General features: G+C 40.2%; 1 protein-coding gene across 1 annotated transcript in view; it reads left to right on the top strand.

Moving 5' to 3' along the window:
* LOC143280163 (uncharacterized) overlaps nucleotides 1-24,561 on the top strand; it is a 32,845-nt gene extending 8,284 nt beyond the window's left edge. The window contains exons 5-17 of the mRNA XM_076584747.1: nucleotides 198-288; nucleotides 623-744; nucleotides 1,385-1,475; nucleotides 2,145-2,278; nucleotides 2,966-3,077; nucleotides 5,012-5,136; nucleotides 6,571-6,627; nucleotides 8,493-8,579; nucleotides 11,739-12,385; nucleotides 12,966-13,023; nucleotides 13,744-13,840; nucleotides 22,208-22,332; nucleotides 24,439-24,561. Coding sequence (XP_076440862.1) covers nucleotides 198-288; nucleotides 623-744; nucleotides 1,385-1,475; nucleotides 2,145-2,278; nucleotides 2,966-3,077; nucleotides 5,012-5,136; nucleotides 6,571-6,627; nucleotides 8,493-8,579; nucleotides 11,739-12,385; nucleotides 12,966-13,023; nucleotides 13,744-13,840; nucleotides 22,208-22,332; nucleotides 24,439-24,480 — 1,788 coding nt within the window. The 3' untranslated portion in view covers nucleotides 24,481-24,561. The remainder of the gene's footprint in view (nucleotides 1-197; nucleotides 289-622; nucleotides 745-1,384; nucleotides 1,476-2,144; nucleotides 2,279-2,965; nucleotides 3,078-5,011; nucleotides 5,137-6,570; nucleotides 6,628-8,492; nucleotides 8,580-11,738; nucleotides 12,386-12,965; nucleotides 13,024-13,743; nucleotides 13,841-22,207; nucleotides 22,333-24,438) is intronic.
* The last annotated feature ends 626 nt before the right edge of the window (nucleotides 24,562-25,187 follow it).

Here is a 25,187-nt window from a genome sequence, read left to right as displayed (position 1 = left end):
TTGTGTGTGTGCTTTGTGTCCCTACCCTTGTTTGAGTATGGAGTACTTGACGTATGTACGTTTATATTTGTATAACTTCTATTGTAAAAACCACAAGCTGGGAGGTGAGCATCAAATCTGAATTATTATTGTTGCTATTATTGCTATTATTATCATCATTATTTTCTGCTTTATTATCATTATCGTGTTGTTATTAGGTGATCCAGAAGCTTCAGGAGAAGGCTCAGGCTGGCTATCCCATCAGAGCTGAAGAAATCCCCCCTCCAGTACCTCTACCCACTGATGATGGTACAGTGTGTGTGTGTGTGACTGTGTGTGTGTGACTGTGTGTGTGTGTGTGTGTGTGTGTGTGTTTGTGTGTGTGTTTGACTGTGGGTGTGGGTGTGTGTGTGTGTGTGGATGTGTGTGTGTTTGTGTTTGCATGCGCACACTTGCAGAAATGCATGTGTGTGTCCATGTATTTGAGTGTTTGCACATGAATGTGTGTATTTGTTTTAGTATCTAGTGTTCGTATTTGGTGGATTTTTCTATGGAATGTTTTTTGAAAGAGACAACCCTTTTGTCACCATGCATTGATTTGTGCATGTTTTATCAGTGTCAGATTCTGCTCACCTGTCTCCAGAGTTTGTGGTGGACCCCAAATCAGTGATAAATGAGCGCATCGCACTGTACTACCAAGCCATAGAAGTGGCAGATGAAGATAAAAAGAACGTCCGCGTCAAAACACTGAAGGATGGTATTGAGGTACGTGACATGTGGCTCATGTGTGTCAGCAAATCTGAGTTCCTTTTGTCGCCCGGGTCTGTACATTTTTATTGTATAGTATCGCATTATATTTTGTCACAACATATTTCTCTGTGTGAATTTTTGGCTGCTCTCCCCAGGGAGAGCGTGTTGCTACAAAGCATTCTGTGGTTCATGGTGGAGTTTGTGTTGAATGACAGTGCACATCAAAATGTAAAATCAGTGCATGATTTTATGCATGGATTACACTCGTAAGTGGTTACTTTTTATAATGTTAGCTTTTTTTTCAGTTCTGTATGTCTCAGAGTTTTGTTTCTTATCATCAAAATGCTTGCTTACAGAGCACAGAACGCACGCTTCTGTTTTTTATTTTTAAAAATTGTGTTAATTTCACCTCGAAAACAAACAGTTACTTTGGTGTCCATAATCACAAAAAAATTGCAGATAGGTAGTTTATTCACATGACTTAAATGCTTTGAAATTTGAAAGCAATCAATTTTGTAGTTCAGGAGTTACCACTATTTCTGCACACGTTCACATGCACACCTGGCTGCACAGATGGTCAGGTTTACTCACAGGGTAGACAAAGAGTTAAAGAAATGATGGGGAAAAGACCAAAGTGTTTGTATTATGTCTGCAGAAGCTGCATTTCTTGCTGAAGCGGGCAGAAAACAACATCCCCATCTACAAAAAAGACCTGCCGTGTTCTCCAGCCCTTGGACCCAAGTTCCGTAAGTTGAAATTTAGCAGAACAGTGTTTTGATTCCATGATGAAAGAAGTCAATGAAGAGATGAACTGGTCTTTAATGTGGGTGGGTGTATGTGTGTTCTGAAACCCTCCATGCTATAAAAGGGGTCAGTGGTTGATTAGAATGTTGACTCTTGTGTGTGTGATTGTGTGAATATGTGATTGCATGTGTGTGTGATCAAGTATGTGTTTGTGGGAATGAGTGATTGTGTGTGTATGTGTGTTTTTGATTGTATGTGTGTGTGTATGTGCATGTGTATGTGTTTGTGTGTGTTTATGCATATGTGTGTATGATTCTATGTGTGTGTGTGCCTGTTTGATTGTGTGTATGTGTGTGTGTGTGTGCTGAAATCCTCCTTGCACCAAAAGGTTATTTAAATTCTTGAATCTTGTTTATGTGTGATTTTTGTTTGTGTGTGTATGATCTTACATGTATGTCTGTACGTGATAATCTGAGTATGTATGTGGTGTGTGTATCCGTGTGTGTGTGTGTGTGTGTGTGTGTGCATGTATATGTATGTGTGTGCCTGCATGTCTGTGCATGTATATGTATGCACGGTGCATGCATGTGTGTGTTTGTGTATGTGTATGCATGCATGTGTGTGTTTGTGTATATGTATGCATGCATGTGTGTGCGTGTGTTGTGGTGCAGGCAAGGAGACGGAACAGTATAGGAAGACGGTAGAACTGCTGACGAAGATGAGTGGCCTCAGCACCAGAGCAGCCAAACTGGCCAGGGATCGGGGGGACTCCGGGAAGGAGAGACAACTCCTGCACAACGCCAAGGTGACAGTCTGAAAACATACACAGAATTGTGCACATCTGTGCACTTGTGTTTGTAGGGGGTGGGTGGGTGGAGTGTGGGGGCTGCAGTGGTAAACTCTGGCAGTTTATGTGTGTGTGTCTGTATGTGTGCGTGTATATATGTGCATATGTGTATATGTATGTCATGGGAGATGGTGTTTGTGTGTGAATGTGTGTGTATGTTATATGAGGCAGCTTATGTGTGTGTGTGTGTGTGTGTGGTTTAGCATGCATGAATCAATATGCCTTGAAGGAGGAGGGTGGCAAAATGTTTAAGACGCTCAGCTGCCAATACAGAGAGTCCGTGAGGGCGTGGATTTGAATTCTGCTCTGGCCCTGGAAAATCAAACTGAGCATCTAGCCTTGCCGATTAGACGATAAACCGAGGTCCCATGTGCAGCACGCACTTGGCGCACTGAAAAAAGAACCCATGGCAACGAGAGTGTTGTCGTCTGGCAAAATAATATAAACAGAAATCCACTCTGATAGGTACACAGATACATAAGCATGCATTCAAGGCCTGACAAGCATGCTGGGTTATGCTGCTGTCAGGCGTCTGCCTAGCAGGTGTGGTGTAGTGTATATGGTTTGTCGGAAATCAGTGAGGCCTCCTTGAGAAACTGAAACTGAAACTGATGCCTCCTTGAAACTGCAACTGTCTGTCACCAGATGCTGGACCAGGCACTGAAGGCCTTCGAGGCAGGTGAACCTCTGGACATGTCAGCCTGCCCCTACTCCCTGGCCGACATAGAGAGACTGGCTGATGAGGCGGGGGTGCCAGGTGGGATCCTTTCCCTTCGTTTTTCTGTTCTTTCTTTCTTTCTTTCTTCATTTAGTGATCTATTCATTTTTGTTATTTATTGATTGATATGTAGATTGATTTCTTTTTTGTTGTTGTTTTTGTTTATTATCATTTCACATAAACACAATTTGTACAAGAATACAGTTTGTGTGTGTGTGTGTGTGTGTACGTAAATTTCCTTATCGTCATATTATCAGATGTTTTTCCATATGTCTTTTTTCTTGTTGTTGAATGTTTCAATAATTTGCTGTATCCTTCATGTGTTTTTTTTGGGTTTTTAAAAAAAAATTTTTTTTATTGTTGATGAACATTTCATTTATATATTTATTCATTATCTATTAACTTACTTGTCCTTGTAGTGTACCGTAAAGTTCGGTCTAAAAGCTGCGACTTTTTACCCCAGCTTCAACCTCTGCGGCTTATACAATGATGCGGCTTATTTGCGGATTTTAACAATCCCGGGAGTGTCACGTTCTCGTCTATTCTTAGCTGCCCTTTAACTCACCAAAATCATGATTTCTGTCCATGAATTTTTGGATGAGCTTCAGGATCGTGTGTGCTAACTGTTCACATTTTATAAATCAAATCCGCACACATTAAAGCCTTCAGATCAGCATTCAGTTCTACTCTGCTCAAGCGTACACCCTCATCATGCCGAAAACGTGACGTTATGCCTATGATGCAGCCTTCAAATTGAAGGCGATCGACCTAGCAGACGACCGTGTAAGCAGCGAACCAGGAGCGACCTCCACCTTCATGAAGTGAAAGCGAGGCTAAGTCAGTGACAAGATGGCGGAGGAAGCTGTGCTGGTTCCTTTAACTCGGACACTGAAGATGAAGATTTTAGTGGATTCAGTGAGCAGGATGATGTTGAATAAATGTGACTATCCCTAAATTATGGATCTTATTTTCGTTGTGTTTATTTCTTATTTTTTTGTGGCACTAGCAGTACTTTCGCTTGCTTTTCTTTGTGTTGTTCCCGCTTGTGTTTATTTCATGACGTACAGTATCGACAGCTTTTCTTAGTATCAGTATGTGTTCCGGTACCGGAAATAAGTGCAGCTTATAAACCGGTGCGGCTTATGTATGTATAAAGTTCAGTTTTTTCCAAAATTTAGTGGGTGCGGCTTATATACCAGTGCACTCAATAGACTGAACTTTACGGTATTTTCTTTGTATAAATTGTAGTGTGTGATATTAATGTTGTGTGTGATTTTTATGTGCGGATATGTACATAAATTTGTGTTTGAATGTTTGGTTGGCTGTTTGTTCAGGGTTATGCATGTAGGTTTGTCATTTTAGTGTTGAAATGCACATTTATTATGAATTATTATTAATGTTGTTATTGTTAAGATTATTGTTAGCAATATCATTATTAACATGATGATGATAATGATGATGATCATCATCATTATCATTGTCATCATCATCATCATCATCATCATTATCAAATGCATGTTTTACATGTCAGTTTTTACATTGTACAGTGAAATCGAACATGTTTTTTTGCATGGAAAGTGCTATGAAAGTTATCGTTATTATTGTCATTATTATTTTTCTCTTTTTTTTCTTTTTCTTTGCTATAAAAGTTATTTTCATGAATATTATTATCATCAATATTAGTATCATTATTATTTTCATTATCACCATCAGTACTATTATCATCACTATTAGTAATAATAATAATGGATACTTATATAGCACACTATCCAGAAATCTGCTCAAGGTGCTTTACAGAAACGCTTTTGTTAACATAATAAATCATATTTATGTTACATACACACATCAAAATGTGACTACACACACACACACACACACACACACACACGCTGCATACATACATTTTAACATACATGTGTATCTAATAGTAGTAGTAATCTCCTTTTTTTCTTTTTTTTTCTTTTTTTTCGCAGCCAGTCAACATCTTCAGGACGCAGAGACGGTACGACTGCGGTGCAACCAGTACAAGCTGGAGGCACTGAAGGCCAAGCGATGCGGCGACACCAACCTGGCTCTGCAGCACATGAGGGTGGTGAAGGTGAGGGGTGCAAAAGGAAACCTTGACTTCTTCAGTCATTGTGGGCAGCCAGACGTTTCCGCCAGCCTAGTTTGTGGAGGCGATGGGCCTAATGGTTGGTGACGCACTTGACTAGGATGCTGATGTCCGTGGGTTTGATTTTCTGTATATGCAGACCAGGTTTTTACACCCACACACACCTTCCTCTATGCCTCGAATGGTGGTCTGCGCATGGAGTCTTCATGTCTTCAAGTCCGTTCCGCATGTCACTGTTCTGGATTAGTATACCTACTTTAATAGTCAAGAATAAATCAAAGGCAATTTTGTTAATCAAACAGTAGTTAAAACTGAAGCATGTATTGTGTTGTACTGTATTTCTCTTTGACCCACGAAAATGGAGTATGGCTGCCTACTTGGCAGGGTAAAAACGGTCATACACGTAAAAGCTCACTCATATACATACGAGTGAACGTTGGAGTTACAGCCCGCGAACGAAGAAGAAGAAGTTGTTTTACTCTTTGTCACAAAAGATTTCTCTGTGTGTAATTCGGACTGCTGTCCACAGGGCGAGAGTGTCAACGCAGTGCAGCGCCATCCGTATATTTTTCTTTTTTCTGCCTGCAAGTGTACTGATTGTCCGATCAAAGCTGATTTTTCTTTAAACTTTTGACAGTGACAACCCTTTTTATATTACCATGGGTTCTTTTACATGTGCATGCTACACACTGGACTGGGTTTTCTTGTCTTATCTGAATGATTAGCATCCAGACCTCCACTCATGGTTAAGTGGTGAGGGAGAAAACACTGTGGGATTCCACCCCATTCGCTCAGATTCTCTCGCTTCCTCGGCAAGCGTGTTACCACTAGGCCACCACTCCACTGTAAATGTTGCTGTCCAGTGTGATCATGTGTGTCAACTGTGGTCAATAATGTTGTCAAATACAGAGTTTTTGTTGTGAGAGTTGGCTTCGAGTGGTGGTCAGAATTTATTTTTCAGACACAAGCAGGGCAGGGCATTGAAAAGTTGCAGGGGTCAGATTTGAGTAAAAAAAATTTTTTTAAAGTTGCGCTTTATAGGCTGAAAATCACAGGAAATAAATTTCTTCTCCATGATTTTCCAGTATACAAATTATATCTGTATTTATAAACCTTTGTTGTTTGAAAAAAAACAAAACCTTATGCATGTGCTGTTGTATTCATGAGAACTGGCCGCAAGCAGTAATTACTGTGCTCTTTGATGATGGTGATCATGTTCTAAGCAGGGTGCCTGTTGATGTAAGTAAGCCAAGCAGAAGAGCAATTAATAGATTAAATGTCTCATTAACAGCCTGTGTTTATTTTACATGTGAATGTATTTTTGGTGTATTGAAGAACTGTGTGTGTGTGTGTGTGTGTGCATGTGTGTGTGTATGTGTGTGTGTGTGTGTGTGTGTGTGGGTGTGTGTGTGTGTGCAGGGTCTTCAGTCTTTGCTGCACTCAGTGGAGAAAGGGGAGTCTGTTGATATGACCCAGGTGGGTGAGGTTTGATGTGTGTGTTGATGCATGTCTGTGTGAGGTTGGGGGATGTGTGTGTGTCTGTATGTGTACATGTTTATGTGCATGCGTATTTGCATGTGTGTGTGTGTGTGTGTGTGTGTGTGTGTGTGTGTGTTTGCATGAGTGTATGTGTTAACATATGTGTGCATATGTTTGTCAAGTCACAGTTATATGTCATGATAGAATATTGTATAAGCAGCAGGTTTTAAAAAAAAAAATTTATTATTAAACCATCTCAAAAAAAAAAGATTTGAAAGAAAAGAGAAATACATACAAAAACAAACTAAATACATACCTGCATTTCTCTTTCACACAAAGAAATGCAAACACACATGCTTGTGCACAGTTACTTTGCCCCTACCCCATGTTAAAAACACACGTGTCCCTGTGTAACATAAGTACACTGCTAATGCAAGCTTGCTCAAAACATTACACAAATAGTAAATGAAGCAGTAGACTTATAGGTGTACACTAGCATTACTGTCCATCTTTAAACAGTCAGTGAGATGTTTCTTAAGAATTTTCTTGCGCACATTTATGTTTACATTACTTTTTTAAAGTGAGTGGAAGGTTATTCCATAAAGTTCTACCAGAATACAAGAAGCTGGATTAGTACAGATCAACACAGTAAGGTGCCTGTACCTTTCCCGTGAAGTATAACATCAGCATCATTTTCTTGCAGCCATCAACATAGAGTAAAAAAAAACTGATTCACTGAGACACATGGGATAACTGATCTAAGTCGGAAGGGAAAGTGTGTTATCATCATAACCAAAGTCTGTTGATTCTATGTTGGCTGGTTTTGTTTCTGAAATTGCTGAATAACAATAAAACAAACAGTGCCTCCCCACTGTTCATTCATTTTCAGGACATTTTTATTATTATTATTATTATTACTACTACCTTTTTTATATTATAATTATTATTTATTTATTTATTTATGTAAGCTTATCTATTATTTATTCACCTTTTTTTTTTTCTCAAGGCCTGACTAAGCGCGTTGGGTTACGCTGCTGGTCAGGCATCTGCTTGGCAGATGTGGTGTAGCGTATATGGATTTGTCCGAATGCAGTGATGCCTCCTTGAGCTACTGAAACTGAAACTGAAACTTTCAGGACATAAAAAATGTTTCTGTAAGGAATCTAAACGTTCTTTAACAGCTGGCATCAGTTCCATTGTTGTTTATCCATTCATGATTCTTGCTGACACAAATGCCAGTGGACACCAGTTTTTTTTCGTGATCAGTGTTTGTGTTTTATAAGAACAGACTTTCATTTCAGTACAAGGCGCCTGTGGTTGACTGTGACAGGAAGTTTGCAATAAACCACTGAAGAAGGAGCTCTTCCACATGCACGAAGCACGCTCACAGCTGATCGTACGACCTAATGTCAAACATCCAAACGTGATCACTGTTACCAGTTCGGATTAAAATTTCTTCATTTTATAAAGTAATTATAAAGATAATTAATTACACACCTTCTGATTGTCCAGTCATTAAACAGGCTGCACAGCCTTTTGCACAGGATCAACAAACATCAGTCAGCAAAGTTTCAGAGCAATTTTCAGTTGATCGTAAAGCTACTGCATAGCACATCTCAGCTTCTTCCAGTGTCGTGTGTGTATATATATGTGTGTATGTGTGTGTATATATGTGTGTGTACACGTGTTTGTGTATGTCTGTGTGCATGTGTGTTTAATTATACATACTTTGTCGTGTTTATGTGTGTGCATGTGGCTATATTTTGTGTGCATGTGTGTGAATATCTATGATCTGAGTGTACAAGATTTTGTGTACATGTATGTACACACACACATTTATTGTCTGTGTTTTTCTGCCCTAGGTGCCCCCACCACCGTCAGAACAGACGCCGACCACGGAGGAAGAAGCCAGAATTCTGACACAGGCACCGCCGGACCCCAATCACCATGTGAGACTCGGCACACCCTGTTTTTTTGTTCTGTCTCTTGCCTTCCACACATCTTTCATTTTATTGTATCTTAAAGTATATTACTTTTTTCTCTTTTTTTTGATTATTTTCTTTCATTTCATCTGTATGTTTTTCACAAACCTAAGGTTGGCTCTGAATAATGTTTTCACAAACCTAAGGTTGGCTCTGAATAATGTTTTCACAAACCTAAGGTTGGCTCTGAATAATGTTTTCACAACCCTAAGGTTGGCTCTGAATAATGTTTTCACAAACCTAAGGTTGGCTCTGAATAATGTTTTCACAAACCTAAGGTTGGCTCTGAATAATGTTTTCACAACCCTAAGGTTGGCTCTGAATAATGTTTTCACAAACCTAGGGCTGGCTCTCAAGAATGTTTTCACAACCCTAGGGCTGGCTCTCAAGAAAGTTTTCACAAACCTAGGGTTGGCTCTCAAGGCCTGACCAGTGAGTTGGGGTTTATACATAGGTCAGGCGTCTGATTTTGGTTTTTTGTTGTAGTTTTAAATCCAGGTAAATATGGTGTAGCATTAATGGATCAGTCTGCAGGCTTTTGATACCACCTTGAAACCCAAGCTGAAACTTTCTGTCAAGTCTTTCAGAAAAGCCTTGTCAGGTTTGTTTGTCTTTTTTTTTTTTTATTTAAAGATACAAGACAGTATACTGGATATTGTCTTGCTTCTTGATTAAAACATTGAAACCAGTCAGCATGGTTTGATTTGATTTCCTGCCCCTAGTGTCATGGAGGTGCCATGGCCGAATCCGTTAGGCATTGGACTTGTGATCCAGTGTTCACCAGTGATCAGAGTTCAAGGCTGTGTTCAGAGTTCAAGGCTGTGTTCAGAGTTCAAGGCCTCGTTCAAGGCTGTGTTCAGAGTTCAAGGCTGTGTTCAGAGTTCAAGGCCTCGTTTCAGCATGGTGTTGGGAAAGGCTTTTTACTTTGATTTTCCTCTCTCCACCCAGGTGTGAATGGGTACCTTACTTTGGTTGGGGAAGGTTAAAACGACAGGAGAGGATCGAGCCCAGCCTTTTGTATGTCAGGCTCAAGACACAGTGGATGTGAATTCACTGCCCCATGGGACTTTTCAGTTTAACCAGAGCAGTACGTACAGAAACTGATAAAGTCTTGTGGTACAGATCACCTGACTTTTCAGTTTAACCAGAGCAGTACATACAGAAACTGATAAAGTCTTGTGGTACAGATCACCTGACTTTTCAGTTTAACCAGAGAGGTACATACAGAAACTGATAAAGTCTTGTGGTACAGATCACCTGACTTTTCAGTTTAACCAGAGAGGTACATACAGAAACTGATAAAGTCTTGTGGTACAGATCACCTGACTTTTCAGTTTAACCAGAGAGGTACATACAGAAACTGATAAAGTCTTGTGGTACAGATCACCTGACTTTTCAGTTTAACCAGAGAGGTACATACAGAAACTGATAAAGTCTTGTGGTACAGATCACCTGACTTTTCAGTTTAACCAGAGCAGTACATACAGAAACTGATAAAGTCTTGTGGTACAGATCACCTGTACCAGATTGTCAAAGCCAGTAACTGTTTCAGTTACAGGTCATGGCATTGGGTACACTCCATAATTATTTTTCGCTATGGCTCAAGAGAGGAAGTTTGTTCTTTAGTTCAGTGTCTTTTTGCTATTAGTGATATTAGACGATTCAGAAGAAATGTTGTGGCTTATGTGCATTACCCGGATTTTATTAAATTGAGCTGTATAGTCATTCAGATGAGTTGGTAAACTGATGGCCCATTTGTAACACGCACTTAGCACATGTAAAAGAACCCATGGCAACAAAATGGTTGTCCTTGGCAGACTTCTGTGGAAAAATATGTTTTAATATTACAGCAAATTTGCTTGCAGGCAGAAAGAAAAAAAAAAGGAAAAAAAGTGGCATTACATTGTAGCGACACGCTCTCCCAGTGGAGAGCAAGCAACCTGAGATGTCATAGAGAAATCTGTTGAAATGAAAAAGAGAAATACAATACAATACAATCATAGAGAAATCTGTTGTGAAAAAATGTAACACAGCACAGCACAGCACAGCACAACACAACACAACACAACACAACACAACATATTTTTTTTTGTTTTTGAGTCTGGTTGATGACCACAGAGTCAGATTATTTTGTTTTATGTTGACAGCAGCAGTATGTATTTTTCTTGTCATTGATCTGTCTGTTCAGTGAGTGATTCAGAACAGAGCATTCATTGCAACAGCTGAGGCAGGTAGTGTGTAAGCATTATGCATTCTATGTTTTCCCAACTCCATTTTTAATAGATTCTCTTCAGACGGGCGCAATAGCCGAGTGGTTAAAGCGTTGGACTGTCAATCTGAGGGTCCCGGGTTCGAATCATGGTGACGGCGCCTGGTGGGTAAAGGGTGGAGATTTTTACGATCTCCCAGGCCGCCATATGTGCAGACCTGCTAGTGCCTGAACCCCCTTCATGTGTGTATGCAAGCAGAAGATCAAATACGCACGTTAAAGATCCTGTAATCCATGTCAGCGTTCGGTGGGTTATGGAAACAAGAACATACCCAGCATGCCCACCCCCGAAACCGGAGTATGGCTGCCTACATGGCGGGGTAAAAACGGTCATACACGTAAAAGCCCACTTGTGTGCATACAAGTGAACGCAGAAGAAGAAGAAGAAGAAGAAGATTCTCTTCATCTGTGATTAAAAAAAACACCACCACCTTTATTTTCTTCTCTTTGTTTTTTCTGTCCTTTCAGTCTGCGGCGTTTCAGTGGCATTACGCCCACACCTCTTATTCTGAGTCCCCCCTAGACAGCCACTCCTGGGTTGGTCTTTTGCAGTTTCTCCTTTTTAATTCTCTCTTGCATTTCCCCATGCACCTCTTCAAACACATCTCAGCAATTTGTTAGTGTAGGTTCTCCGATTCTGGATACATATTGAGGAAATTTCCCCCAAGTCAGAGTCAAAAGTTGAACTTACTGGTATATTTCAGTGTTTTCGCACCATCTTCTCTAAGGAAAAGATTGTGTGAAACCATTGAAAAATATGCAAAATAAACTTTTGACTCTGAGTTGGGAAATTTCATCTACACCTTATCAATCTCTTTCCAGGCAAAAACAATCTTGTAACTGTGATTCTTCCACAGGAAGAAAGACCCAAACCAAACAGCGGGATGGATGGGATGAGCTTGGCAGAAGAGTTGTCGGCCTTCCTGTTTGAAAACACCCCACTACCACTAGAGGGCAGCAGTAGGTCTGTGTCAGGGAGTAATGGCTTCAGTCAAGGGGGAGCACCACCACCCCTCATCAACCAGTCCCCTGTCACCACCCGGTCTCCCTTAATGCAGCAGCAGCAGGGACAGCCACCCAGACAGACGGCCCCACCCGACATGGCACACAATTCTGGCTTGAATCCTTTGTATGCGTTAACGCAACAGCAGAACAATTCCGAGGTGTCACAGACTTCAGGTCTCAGGATCAGCAGTCCAAACATATCGTCAGAGCATCAGCAGTGCGTTCCCGCAGTTCCCACAGTTCCCAGTGTTCCCAGTGTTCCTAACCGAGCGTCGAAACCAGGAGTCGTGAGTTTAGGAGGAGAATCTTGTCCCCCTGTTCCTGAGCGGACACCGGTTCTGCCGATGAACGGTTTCCATGACGGCAGCGGTGTGGTTCTGGAGCCGATGCGGACAGACAGGGTTGTGCATGACGGCAGAGGGAGGGAAGGAGAGGAGGGGGGTGTTGACTCCAAGCTGAGGCCGGGAGCTGTGGAGAGCAATGGAATTCCCTTGACCAGGTTTGGCCATCCTTGTGCAATAATAGTGGAGGGGGGAATTTTGTTTATCATCATGTCAGGCTTACTGCTGATCGAAGAAATCAAGTTAAAAGTATTTTATTTCTGCATTCAAATGTTATTTAGAAATAGATAAATGAAAAGCTAGGAGTGGTGAGGCTTACTGGTGATCGAAGAAATCAAGTTAAAAGTATTTTATTTTTGCATTCAAATTATATTTGAAAATAGATAAATGAAAAATGAGGAGAGGAGGGGTAAGGAGTTGTATTGTGGAAAATACAGACGCAGTTTTGTTTAGGACTTAATGTTTTGTACTGACAGTGCAATTTTTTGTGCAGAATAAAAATAAAAACAAGGGTTTTAAAGATATTGTGCACATTTCTGTATGTATATGTCATGTCCTTTTCCTTCCTGCCTTTCTGTCATTATGCACTCACACACACACACACACACACACACACACACACACACACACACACACTTTTAAAGGGACTTACAGACACTACTTCTTGTTCTAATTAAAAAAAGGAGAATGTGGATGTTGATTACACATGGCAAATATTTTTTGTTTTTGTTTCTTCAGCTCAGACACATCATGCATTGAAATCCTGAAGTACGAACGAATGCAGTTGGACAAGGAGGTATGTTATTTCTGTTTTCTTTTTTTTTTCATAATGTGTGCATGGGCAGATTTTTTTGTGGTGTGTGCTATAGACATAGTTCTGTTTTACTCTTGATCAGTGGAGCTGAGTTGATTTCTGGCACTGCAACAATGCATCTTACAGATATCATCCACACGTACTAACCATTCTGTCATTTCAGTTCTACTTCTGATACTCATATAGTCATCTGCTTTGCATCCCCTCTGTCAGTACAAAGTTCTTTGTGAGCATTCTTTCTGTCTGAAGGCAACTCACTCTGTAGATCAGAAACTTTTCTTACACTTTGTCAGATCTTCCCTGCGAAACCATTTCTTTAAACTAATGTAGAACATCCCCATGCCATTCCATTGTTTTCATTTTGTACTTCTCGTGTGCATGTGTGTGCGTACATGGGTGTGTGTCGTGCATGTGTGCTGATTCTGTTTCTTTCTTTTTTTGTTAAGCACCCAAAGCCCTATTTTGAGAATAGGTGCTATATTTATTCTCATTGTTATGATTATTTTTGTTATTATGATTATCATTATTATGATAATTATTATTATCATGATGATGATAATAATAATTATAATTATTATTCTGTACATTGTCATATATGAATTATCATTATTATAATTATTACTATGATAGTTATTGTGATTATCAATATTATGTTTGATGATGATTATGATAATTATTATTACTACTCTGTACATTGTTCAGGGGAGCGAAGAAGCCAGAGTGGCGGCCCATGAGCTGGGGAGACAGATGGAGGAAACAAAGCAGCGACTGCGTGTCGGGGGCTACGAGGCCTGGCTGGGTGAGTCACTGATGCCTGTCTGTCTTTTCACAGCCCAGTTGCGCTGTGCTGTGCTGCAGTTTGGCATGCTTGTTTTTCTTACTTCACTTTAACTCATTCTTCCCCTCTGCTACCTGGCTGCTTAAACTTTGCTTAAACAACGTCTAACAGATATTTACGTACAAGAATGGGAAAGCTCCGTAATGCAGAAAAATATGTATAATTACTGTAGGACATTTAAATTTACCTTTGAAAATGAAAGATACTTTGATTTTGTGAACATAAAATGTTTTAGAGACTGTATTGTCAAATTACGCTTGGGACTTTGAAATCATTTTTCAACAATAATCAGGATAACATTTGCAGCTTATGTGCAGTCACGGAGGATGAGGAACATGTAATTTGTGTTTGTCCTTTGTATTCCAAAATTTGAGATAAATACCTGGACTATTGTAGCATACAATCTCTACCACAATTGCTAAAATGTGACAGCATGCTTAACCCCTAGGCTGCCTGCATGACGAGATAACTCGTCATGGCAAGCATGTATGCTTCGCTGCCTGCATGACGAGATAACTCGTCATCGAAATATTCTGACTTTTCCCTGGTTTGCATTCACTTCCTTGGCAAAAATAGTGGTAGCTTTAGCCTGGGGAATCTCTCTAGATTCTATTCATAGCTAGAAACCCCATCTACGTCATGAAGCAGTCTTTTATTTGAACGTTTTGGTTGGGTCACTGTCCAAGTGTTTGCCTGACTTCTCTCCTCGCTCGCTCAACAAAATGTCGGACTGACGCCGTGCTCAAGATATGCGATCGTGACGAACTAAATCAACCATGATTTCTTTCTTTAGCTGATGCTCAGAAAGAATTGAAGCGTAAATTCGAAGGAGAAGATAGAGATGAACATTTATAGGACGATCTGATAGAAAATAAATGAATAATGAAGAGAGTGGTAAAGATGCGACTGTCAGTGAGTGATGCCGGCTGTACAGATGTTAGCAGACGACAGATGACCGAATTAGCAGCAGAGCGATATTCTTGGCACGCAGCCAACGCGGTCTGATGAGAACTGAATCAAGTGACCGTGTGAGAGGGGTGAAGAGGAGGGGGTGTGGAGACTGAGGGGGCGTGGCCTCACATCCATCTTATCACTTGGAGAAGTCACAATGTATTGTGTGTCTATCTCTTAAAAATATATATATATATATATTGTGGTTGTTCTAGCATGATTTTGTGTTTGCAGATATCCATTTGTCCAGAAAATATGATGTTTTTGTGCAAATTACCTGACTAATGTTTGTAATGAACAAGTTGAAAATGTGACAAAAAACAAAACACTGATTTCAAAACAACAGCATGTCACTAAAAATATATAAAATGGGAAAATAGCATGTGTTTTGTATTCTTTATTCATTTACCTTTCAGAAAATATATACTTTTATGGGTCTTTCTCCAATAACAAAGAGCACAGAATTTTTGGAAAATTTATACCCGTTTTTTGTGAAAAAACCCTGGCAAATAGATTTCACTTAAATCTTATTTTCCTGGCAGCGAAAGGGTTAAAACTAGGAACCTAGGAATTTATATCTTTTATGCATTGAAAATTCGAAACAATTTTGTAGGTAATATAGATGAGTAATGCCCTCTGTACTGGTTGTCAGTTGTGAAAATAACTGAATGAAAATCTGTAGGTTTAGGAAATTCCACTTTCTTGCATGCAGGGCTTGTTTCATGTTTTCGTTTTTCCTTAATAGGCATTCTACATTGTTCTTTTTGTTTCTAGGGGCTGGAGGCCTATGGAATAAAATTTTGTTCTTGTTCTTGTTACCTGGCTGCTACAACTCCCCAGGACCAGCACTACATGAGACGACTGCAGTAAAAAGTTAGGGTTGTTCACTGAAACGGTGAAAATCGATGAAGAATTGTTGATTTGATTGGTCAAAGCAAGCTCCGTTTTCATGCTTCCAGAATCTGTAAATGGCTCAATTTAAAACACCAGCTGTACCATGTTGATTTGATTGGTCAAAGCAAGCTCCACTTTCATGCTTCCGGAATCTGTAAATGGCTCAGTTCAGAACACCAGCTGTACCAAGCAAGAATAAATGAAATCAGAATAGTGTATTGGTACAAAGATACTTGTACCAGGTCCACAGGGGAAGTAATTATGGTATGAGATAACTCAAACCTTGAATAGAATGAGTTAAAGAAGACTTAACTTTGATGATTTTGAGTTGCTGGACACATGAGGCATGCAAGACACTCCATAGTCCAAGGTCCTCAGTCAGTTTGCTGGTGTCATCCCATTGTCTATCAACAATTTTGAGGTCTCTCTCTCCAATGATTGCCACCAGTTCATCACAGCCCTTCCCTCTTTCTTTGGCCTGTAGGTGTCTTCTTCTTCTTCTTTGTTCGTGGGCTTCAACTCCCACGTTCACTCGTATACACGCGAGTGGGCTTTTACGTGTATGACCGTTTTTACCCGCCATGTAGGCAGCTATACTTTGCTTTCGGGGGTGTGCATGCTGGGTATGTTCTTGTTTCCATAACCCACCGAACGCTGACATGGATTACAGGATCTTTAACGTGCGTATTTGATCTTCTGCTTGCGTACACACACGAAGGGGGTTCAGGCACTGGCAGGTCTGCACATATGTTGACCTGGGAGAACGTAAAAATCTCCACCCTTTACCCACCAGGCGCCGTCACCGTGATTCGAACCCGGGACCCTCAGATCGAAAGTCCAACGCTTTAACCATTCAGCTATGGCGCCCGTCGGCCTGTAGGTGTCAAGTTTATTGCTTGGTGTGCTGTTCTTGGTGTGGGATTGTCAGTACATGTCCAAGCCAGCAGAGACGTCATTTGCAGGTGATGGCTGACAAAGAGAGGCCGGTGGGATCTCTCTCTGACCTCTTGAAATAAAATCATTCATTTTAAAAAGGACAGTTGTTTGACGGGCGCAATAGCTGAATGGTTAAAGCGTTGGACTTTCAATCTGAGGGTCCCGGGTTTGAATCTCGGTGACGGTGCCTGGTGGGTAAAGGGTGGAGATTTTTCCAATCTCCCAGGTCAACATGTGTGCAGACCTGCTAGTGCCTGAACCCCTTTCGTGTGTATATGCAAGCAGAAGATCAAATACGCACGTTAAAGATCCTGTAATCCATGTCAGCGTTCGGTGGGTTATGGAAACAAGAACATACCCAGCATGCACACCCCCGAAAGCGGAGTATGGCTGCCTACATGGCGGGGTAAAAACGGTCATACACGTAAAAGCCCACTCGTGTATATACGAGTGAACATGGGAGTTGCAGCCCACTAACGCAGAAGAAGAAGAAGGACAGTTGGAGGTCTTGTTGTCTCTCTTGTAGGCTTGGAAGCTGTAGTTCCTTCCCCTGGGCCCCCAGCCCCAGCCCCAGCCCCATGCCCATCACACACACACACACACACCTTTCCCACTTCCACTTCTTTCCATGTTTTCTTTTTTCTGCTTTCCTGCATGTAATGTGGTGTGGTGTGGTGTGGGCATGTAATGTGTGGTATGGTGTGGTGTGGGTGTATTGTTCACTTTTAGGGCTCTTGGCCCATGTGCTGAGGGGTGGAGTGCCTTTAAAAAAAAGAAAAAAAAAAAAGATTATTACCTCCGTTCATTGCTAACTTTGTTATTTTGAAAACGAAAACCTTAATTCCCTAACAAAATGAAATGAATGAGTAAATGAACAAGAAGACTTATACATATAATACATATACTTATGTTCTACTCTTTTTTTTTAATTGGATGGTTTGGGACAACTGTTGTTGTTGTTTTTTCAAACAAAATAGTGATGTGTCATACATGAGAAAAAAATAAAAGAATGCACAACCAGATCACCAATAAAAAGGAACCAGAAAATATGCTAGAATCAAAATTAGTGTGGGGAATTAATACAGATTATCACTTTTCATGTTTTCAAACATGAAACACATCAGTCAAAACGTTGGGTTAGTTAACCCCTTAACTCCTGATGGTGAGTTGTACTGGTTCCGTGAACGGCCATCACCTCACTGAGATTAAGACAGGGCAGTCGCCATTCTGATTTTGGACCCTTCTTCCTCATGCATGGAATTGCAATGCTTTTCTTCAGCACGATCAAAGGAACCAGTTACAAATGAACAAATAGTAGTAACTGCAATTCAAACTCGCGCCACACTGATCACATTCTGGTTCAGCAGTCAAGGGGTTAATCAGCCATCAGTTTTGTGCATAAAGTATCATTTCTGTGTGAAACGGTTTAAAAGGTTGCGGTGAATCAGAGAGGGTTGCTTGGCACGGACATGTGAGGAAGTCAAAACAAAGAACATTGCGATACAAGGGGGACACTTCGCAAGCAACAGAAGAAGTGTGTGATCAAAATATTATGAACAGAAACAATGTTCATGATGCCCTCATGTACAACAGATACCGGAAAATATGAAAATAGAGGCAATGTTCATGCAGTTTGGGTTTTTTTCGTTCTGTTATGTAAGATGCTTTCACAGGGTTTTTTTCCCTTTCAAGATGGTGTTGGGTCAAAATTTTCTGTGTCAGTGTTGGGTTTTTGGGGGTTCTTTTCTGTTGTGGTCATTTGTTTGTTCTGAAACACCTTTACAATGACTGTGTGTGTGAATACGTGTTGGAGCAAAAGTACATGCATGTGAATGTATTCATTTATTGTGATGTTTTATTTTCATGCTTTTTCTTTAAGCAAAAAAATATTGTGATAGCCTTTTTCCTATGAAATATAACGACTCTGTTGCAATTTATAGTGTGGTTAGAAGCAGTATCATCTCACCAACTGTCAGACAGTTTAGATATATTTTGAATCCATTGAGATATAACGATTTATAATGTGACAGGTAGCAATAATGTCATGCAAGTAGGCCGATAGATTAGATGACTTATTTTTTCTCCTCCAAATATAAGGATAAATTAGAAGAAAAGCAGAAGTGTACTGTTGTTGTTTTGAGGGGGTTATTATTGTTTGTTTGATTTTTTTGTCTTTATGAAGCTGTTGTTGTTTCGTATAGGCCAGTCATTTAACACAAAACGTTTCGTTGACCAAAAAAATACCGTAAACATTGTTGCTGTCATGATTCCACTGCCGGTCATTTCTGACACGCCTCCCAGCTGCAGTAGACCTTCTGCAGGCTTGCTGCCCCTCCGGTTATGCTCTGCACATTGATGACGAAGGATTTGGCAGTGATGTCAGTGACGTACTGGTCGAAACCGAGACCGCTGGTCTGCACAAACACTGACTTGTCGATGTTGGTGGCAAACCCTGCTGTGGCCAAGGTGACCTTGGGGGTGACCGTGAAAGGGGTGGTGAAGTTGACGGTGGTGCTGCCTTCTGGGAAGGAACCTGATCCGTATTCACCTGGACAATGCATGGAACCGTATAGGAATAATGATAGCAAAAAACACTCAAGAAGAGTTTCTATATAGCGCATAATCTTGTGTAACCCAACTCATTGCGCCGTAAACACTCCACTGACACAAGTAGCAGTAGTCATTGTTTTTAAGGGACTTGCTCAAGGCTAAGCCTTGTGGCTTACAAACATCCCGTCTGTCAGAACGCTTGTGTTATTGGGATTATCCACTGCATGTGCATTCAGTCAGACTGCAAATAAATCATCAGCGTTGAAACAGTATTTTGCTAAAAGTTTTGGATGTGTCCAGGAGATTTTTTTTGAAAATGTCAGTAGATGGTTGTGATTTGATATCAGGTGGCAGTGAGTTTTAGAGGTTAGTGACTCTGTTGGGAAAGCAATGTTAATACTTGTTAGTACTGAAGCGCCAAATATGTACTTCACCTTGCACTAACACTCATTAACAACCACACACACACACACACACACACACACACACAGCCTGTAACATTGCTGAGAGAGTGCTTGGCAAATAAATATGTCTTGAGACTGATGTTGAATTCTCTCAGTTAAACGGACTTGATGGAAGTGAGTTCCAAATTTTGGGGGCTGTGAAACTAAAAACATGTTCCCGAATGTTCAGTACTCTGTAAGCATTAGTGTGTGAGCAGTGAGGAGAGACAGTGTTGGGGTGTTTTGTCATAGTGTGGTGGCCCAGGGGACTCTTACCATTATTCTAGGGGGCAACATCTTACTTTCAGCAGAACACTTTAATGCTGCACACACACACACACACACACACACACACACACACACACACACACACACACACACACACGCTAGCCTAATATCACTCAAAGTGAAAAGACATTAAATTAAAGAAAGAAATGCTGCACATTCTGTTATTCCAATCAAACCTGCATTGCTACACTTTTACAAAGGAATACATATTGTCTTGTCACAGTTTTCCTGAGGTGCCTTTCTTACACTCTAGTTAGACAAGGTTAATAATAATAATAATGGATACTTATATAGCACACTATCCAGAAATCTGCTCTAGGTGCTTTACAAAAACGCTTTTGTTAATATAAAACATTATATCTACGTTACATACACACACCAAAATGTGACTACACGCACACGCACGCACGCACATACACACACACACACACACACACACTGCATACATACATTTTAACATACATGTGTAGCTATACAGGCACGTGCAGTGTTGGTCAGGAAACTCCGTGTGGAGAAACTTTGCCCCAGTTAATCAAAGGTCACAGTCTCAGGGTTCAAACCTAGCTGGACCCCCTGCATGACAGTCATCACAGATTTTTTGAATTATTATTTTCATTATTATCATTATGGAGATTGGTGATGAATTAATGATTGGAGGATCTGTTTCAGGGTTGACAGAAGCAATAGATTGTTAGATATTCATTTCATGTGACTTGTTCAGTGTTGTGTAAAGTGGATTATGAGAAGCAGTCGGTGGGCTGTGTATACAGAAAGCTTGTGGATCTGGATCATTTTGAAAAAAAAAAAAAAAAAAAGCATTATCCAACTCTTTGCTTGTATTGTAATATTTACCATGGTTATCCTGTCTAATGGTACAATTGTTGATATCATGTTACTATACATTGCATAAGTGCTTTGTTCTTCATCACAGTGTGTTGCGTGAGTGTTGTTTTTACTTTACAATACTTTCTAAAAGTTTAGTTTTTGCGTTACAAAATATTAAAAGAGTGTTGTTTTTACATTACAATACAGCACAGTGATGCCACAAAGTGCAGTATTGTGTAGGGCAGTACTGTAGCTTTCACGCCAGCATTGTAAATCATTGATTGGCTTTTTTTTTGTATGGTAATAGATATGATTTCGTTGGGATCGATGGCCCTTTTTTGCCACCTCATATAGCAGCATGTGTCACAGGATATTGCTGTATGTGAAAACTGAAAGAATATATTTAATTGATGGCAGCATGCTTTCTCTTGCCTCAGATGTGATGAGCTTTCATCATGGGGTGTGGGTTGAGGAAGTGGAAGTTCATGTGCAGTTGTTGTGAAGCAGTTTCTGGTTCTTTTTTTTCTGCTCTGGTTTCTGAACCATTTCAGTTGCATTCGTCCATCCGATTATTATTATTATTATTATCGTAATGATGAAGTGGTGAGGTATATGCCATGCTGCAGCGTACCTTGGCCAGGTGGAGAGGGACGTGGCCAGTATCAACACAACACAACACAACACAATACAAACAACACAGCACAAAACAGTACATTATAACACAGGTAATGATGATGACTTTGCAGCGTACCTTGGCCAGGTGGAGAGGGACGTGGCCAGTATCAACACAACACAACACTACACAACACAAACAACACAGCACAAAACAGTACATCATAACACAGGTAATGATGATGACTTTGCAGCGTACCTTGGCCAGGTGGAGAGGGACGTGGCCAGTATCAACACAACACAACACTACACAACACAAACAACACAGCACAAAACAGTACATCATAACACAGGTAATGATGATGACTTTGCAGCGTACCTTGGCCAGGTGGAGAGGGACGTGGCCAGTATCAACACAACACTACACAACACAAACAACACAGCACAAAACAGTACATCATAACACAGGTAATGATGATGACTTTGCAGCGTACCTTGGCCAGGTGGAGAGGGACGTGGCCAGTATCAACACAACACTACACAATACAAACAACACAGCACAAAACAGTACATTATAACACAGGTAATGATGATGACTTTGCAGCGTACCTTGGCCAGGTGGAGAGGGACGTGGCCAGTATCAACACAACACTACACAACACAAACAACACAGCACAAAACAGTACATTATAACACAGGTAATGATGATGACTTTGCAGGATACCTTGGCCAGGTGGAGAGGGACGTGGCCAGTATCAACACAACACAACACAAACAACACAGCACAAAACAGTACATTATAACACAGGTAATGATGATGACTTTGCAGCGTACCTTGGCCAGGTGGAGAGGGACGTGGCCAGTATCAACATCCACATGAAGCAGGCCCGGGAGGAGGGGGAGGGGGAGCAGCTCACCTTCCTTGTCATCAAGAAAGAGCTGGCTGAGAGAGAGGTGGGTGGGGGTGAGGGGGAGGAGGCATCAGCTATCACTGGGAAAGAAAAGCATAACACAAGTCTAATACTTACAAACGTTGTTTTAATTGGCCTTTTAACATCTTCAGGAAAGAGCTGGCCGGGAGAGAGGTTTGAGGGATGTGGGGGCGGGGGGGCTTCAGCTATCACAACATAGAGGAAAGGAAAGAATAACATTGTATTTCTAATGTTGTTTTAGCTGGTCTTGTAACACCATCACAAGAGACCTGGCTGAGAGAGAGATGCTGGGTTGGGGAGAGGGCCCTCAATTATCACAACATAGAGGACAGAAAAACATGTCTTTCTAACGTTGTTTTGATTTACCCTTTATCGTCATCAGGAAAGAGCTGGATGAGACAGAGGTTTTGGGGAGGGGGGATGAGGGGCCCTCAGTTATCACCACACAGTGCAATGAAAAGCATAATAGAGTCTTTTTAACGTAGTTGTAGTTTTAGTTGGTTTTATAACGCCATCAAGAAAGAGCTGCCCGAGAGAGTAGTGGCTGCCTCAGCTGTCAGCAATTGCAGATTTTCAGTTTCCAGTTTCAGTTTCTTAAGGAGGCATCACTGGGTTCAAACAATCCCATATTCGCTACACCACATCTGCTAGGCAGATACATGACCAGCAGCATAACCCAGTGCACTAGCCAAGCTTTGATAGCATACATATAATATATATATATATATATATATATATATATATTTGTGTACCTATCAAAGTGGATTTCTTCTACAGAATTTTGCTAGAGGACAACACTTTATGTTTCCATAGGTTCTTTTTCAGTGTGCTAAGTGTGTGCTGCACACAGGACCTCAGTTTATCTTCTCATCTTAAGGACTAGATGCTCAGTTTGGTTTTCCAGTCAAACTTAGAAGAAAGGGTGATTGTTGGTTCAAACCCAGACTCTCACATACAGGAGAGAAAGGCGTAACTGAGCTTTGATGAACTGGTCTTTCTGATGTTTTCACTGGCCTTTTAACATCATCAAGAAAGAGGTGGTTGAAGGAGAGATTAGGTCCTCAGCTATGCCCCTCAGCAGGATGTAAAATAAGCTTGTGAAATCATGTTCAGTGAGTGAATTTCTGTTGTTGGTTTCACTTTTATTGTTTTTATTGTATTTTTGGTGTTTTTTGTTTTGTTTTTTGTTTTTTTTATTTTTTTTTACCAATACTGTTCTGCGTAATTGGATAGAAAGGAAAAAAAAAGCCACAGCCTTTGGATTGCTCGTTCAGATTTGTTTGTTTGCCTTATCAGTATCATTTATTTCACACAGAGAGGGTAAAAAATTTCCTTTTTAAAGATCAGAACTAAATCAACTCATATTGTGTAACATGAAAGTATATCACCGTGTCATTGGTGGGTATAATACTGATTAGTGTTATGTCACATGTAATTGCGTAACATTTATTTGTTAACATGGTACTGATTAGCAGTATGCAACGGGTATTTATATCAGTGTGTTATTTGTGAGCATGGTACTGGTTGATACTACATAACATTAAGTTATATCAATGTGTTATTTATGAGCATATGACTATTCATGTGTCATTCTTTCATTTATATACATATAATATGTATAGATAGATAGGTATGTATTTAGATAGATAGATATACATATATATAGATATATATGTGTGTGTGTGTGTGTGTAGATAGATAGATAAGTATGTATTTAGATAGATAGATATACATATATATAGATATATATATGTGTGTGTGTGTGTCTCTCTCTCTCTCTCTCTCTCTCTCTCTCTCTCTCTCTCTCTCTATATATATATATATATATATATATGTGTGTGTGTGTGTGTATTTAAATATATATATATATATATATATATATGTGTGTGTGTGTGTGTGTGTGTGTGTATATATATATATATATATATATATATATATATATGTATATGTATAATATACATGTGTGTGTGTGTGTATCCGTGCAATAAAACCACACAAAATCATTACCCTACATCCTGTTTCGCTCCCAGTAAAGCCACACACAAAGAAACAGCATGTTTGTTCACAGTCACAGTCATGGGTATGTGTGACGAGACATTAAACAACCTTCATCCTCCTTTGTCCTCAGCTTGCAGTCATGAGGAAGAGACTTCCAGAGCTGCAGACATAACAACGCTTCGTCCGTCAACGAAACAACCTTGCAGTCACTTGTGCTCCCGAGCATTTTCTTCTCTTTTTTCTTTTTTTGTTTGTTTGTTAAATCACCGTGACTGCTGCTGACAGGTGTGCTGGTGAGAGATAAGATTGAAGTTACAGATCAGAATGTCGGTCATCAATATTTATGTAGATCTTGAGATAAGACTGAAGTTACAGTTACAGGTCAGAATGTTTTGTCATCATTGTTTATGTGGACTTCTTCCTTTTGGTGATACGTCACTCACTTTTATTCAGAAAAAACAACAACCCACGTCTTATAAGTACACTAACAGTGATAGAATGTACCTCAGATTCGTGCTACACTGATCTCATTGCATCATGATTCAGAAGCAAGGGGGTTAATCAAGCAAGTCCCTCACCGCACAGTGGTCAAAATGGACGTTGGTAAAATGAGTCGAAGGATGTCTCACTCATGCGGGGGTATGGTTGTGTGTGGACTTGATGTATCTTGAGAAAAAAAAAAGGAAAAGCTATTTTATTTTAAGATTAACATATTTATATGTACAAAAATACATAGAAATATATATATATATATATATATATATATATATGGTCACTGGGCATGTTTTGGGGACTAGAAAAAAAAAAACGGATGCAGGGATGTTGATTTAAAAAATGATTACACACTAGGGGGAGGTGTCGTAGCGAAGTCAGTGAGGT

The sequence above is a fragment of the Babylonia areolata genome, chromosome 3 (genome assembly GCF_041734735.1).
Source record: "Babylonia areolata isolate BAREFJ2019XMU chromosome 3, ASM4173473v1, whole genome shotgun sequence".
Taxonomy (NCBI): Eukaryota; Metazoa; Mollusca; class Gastropoda; order Neogastropoda; family Buccinidae; genus Babylonia; species Babylonia areolata.
This window is presented reverse-complemented; position numbering and strand designations above follow the sequence as displayed.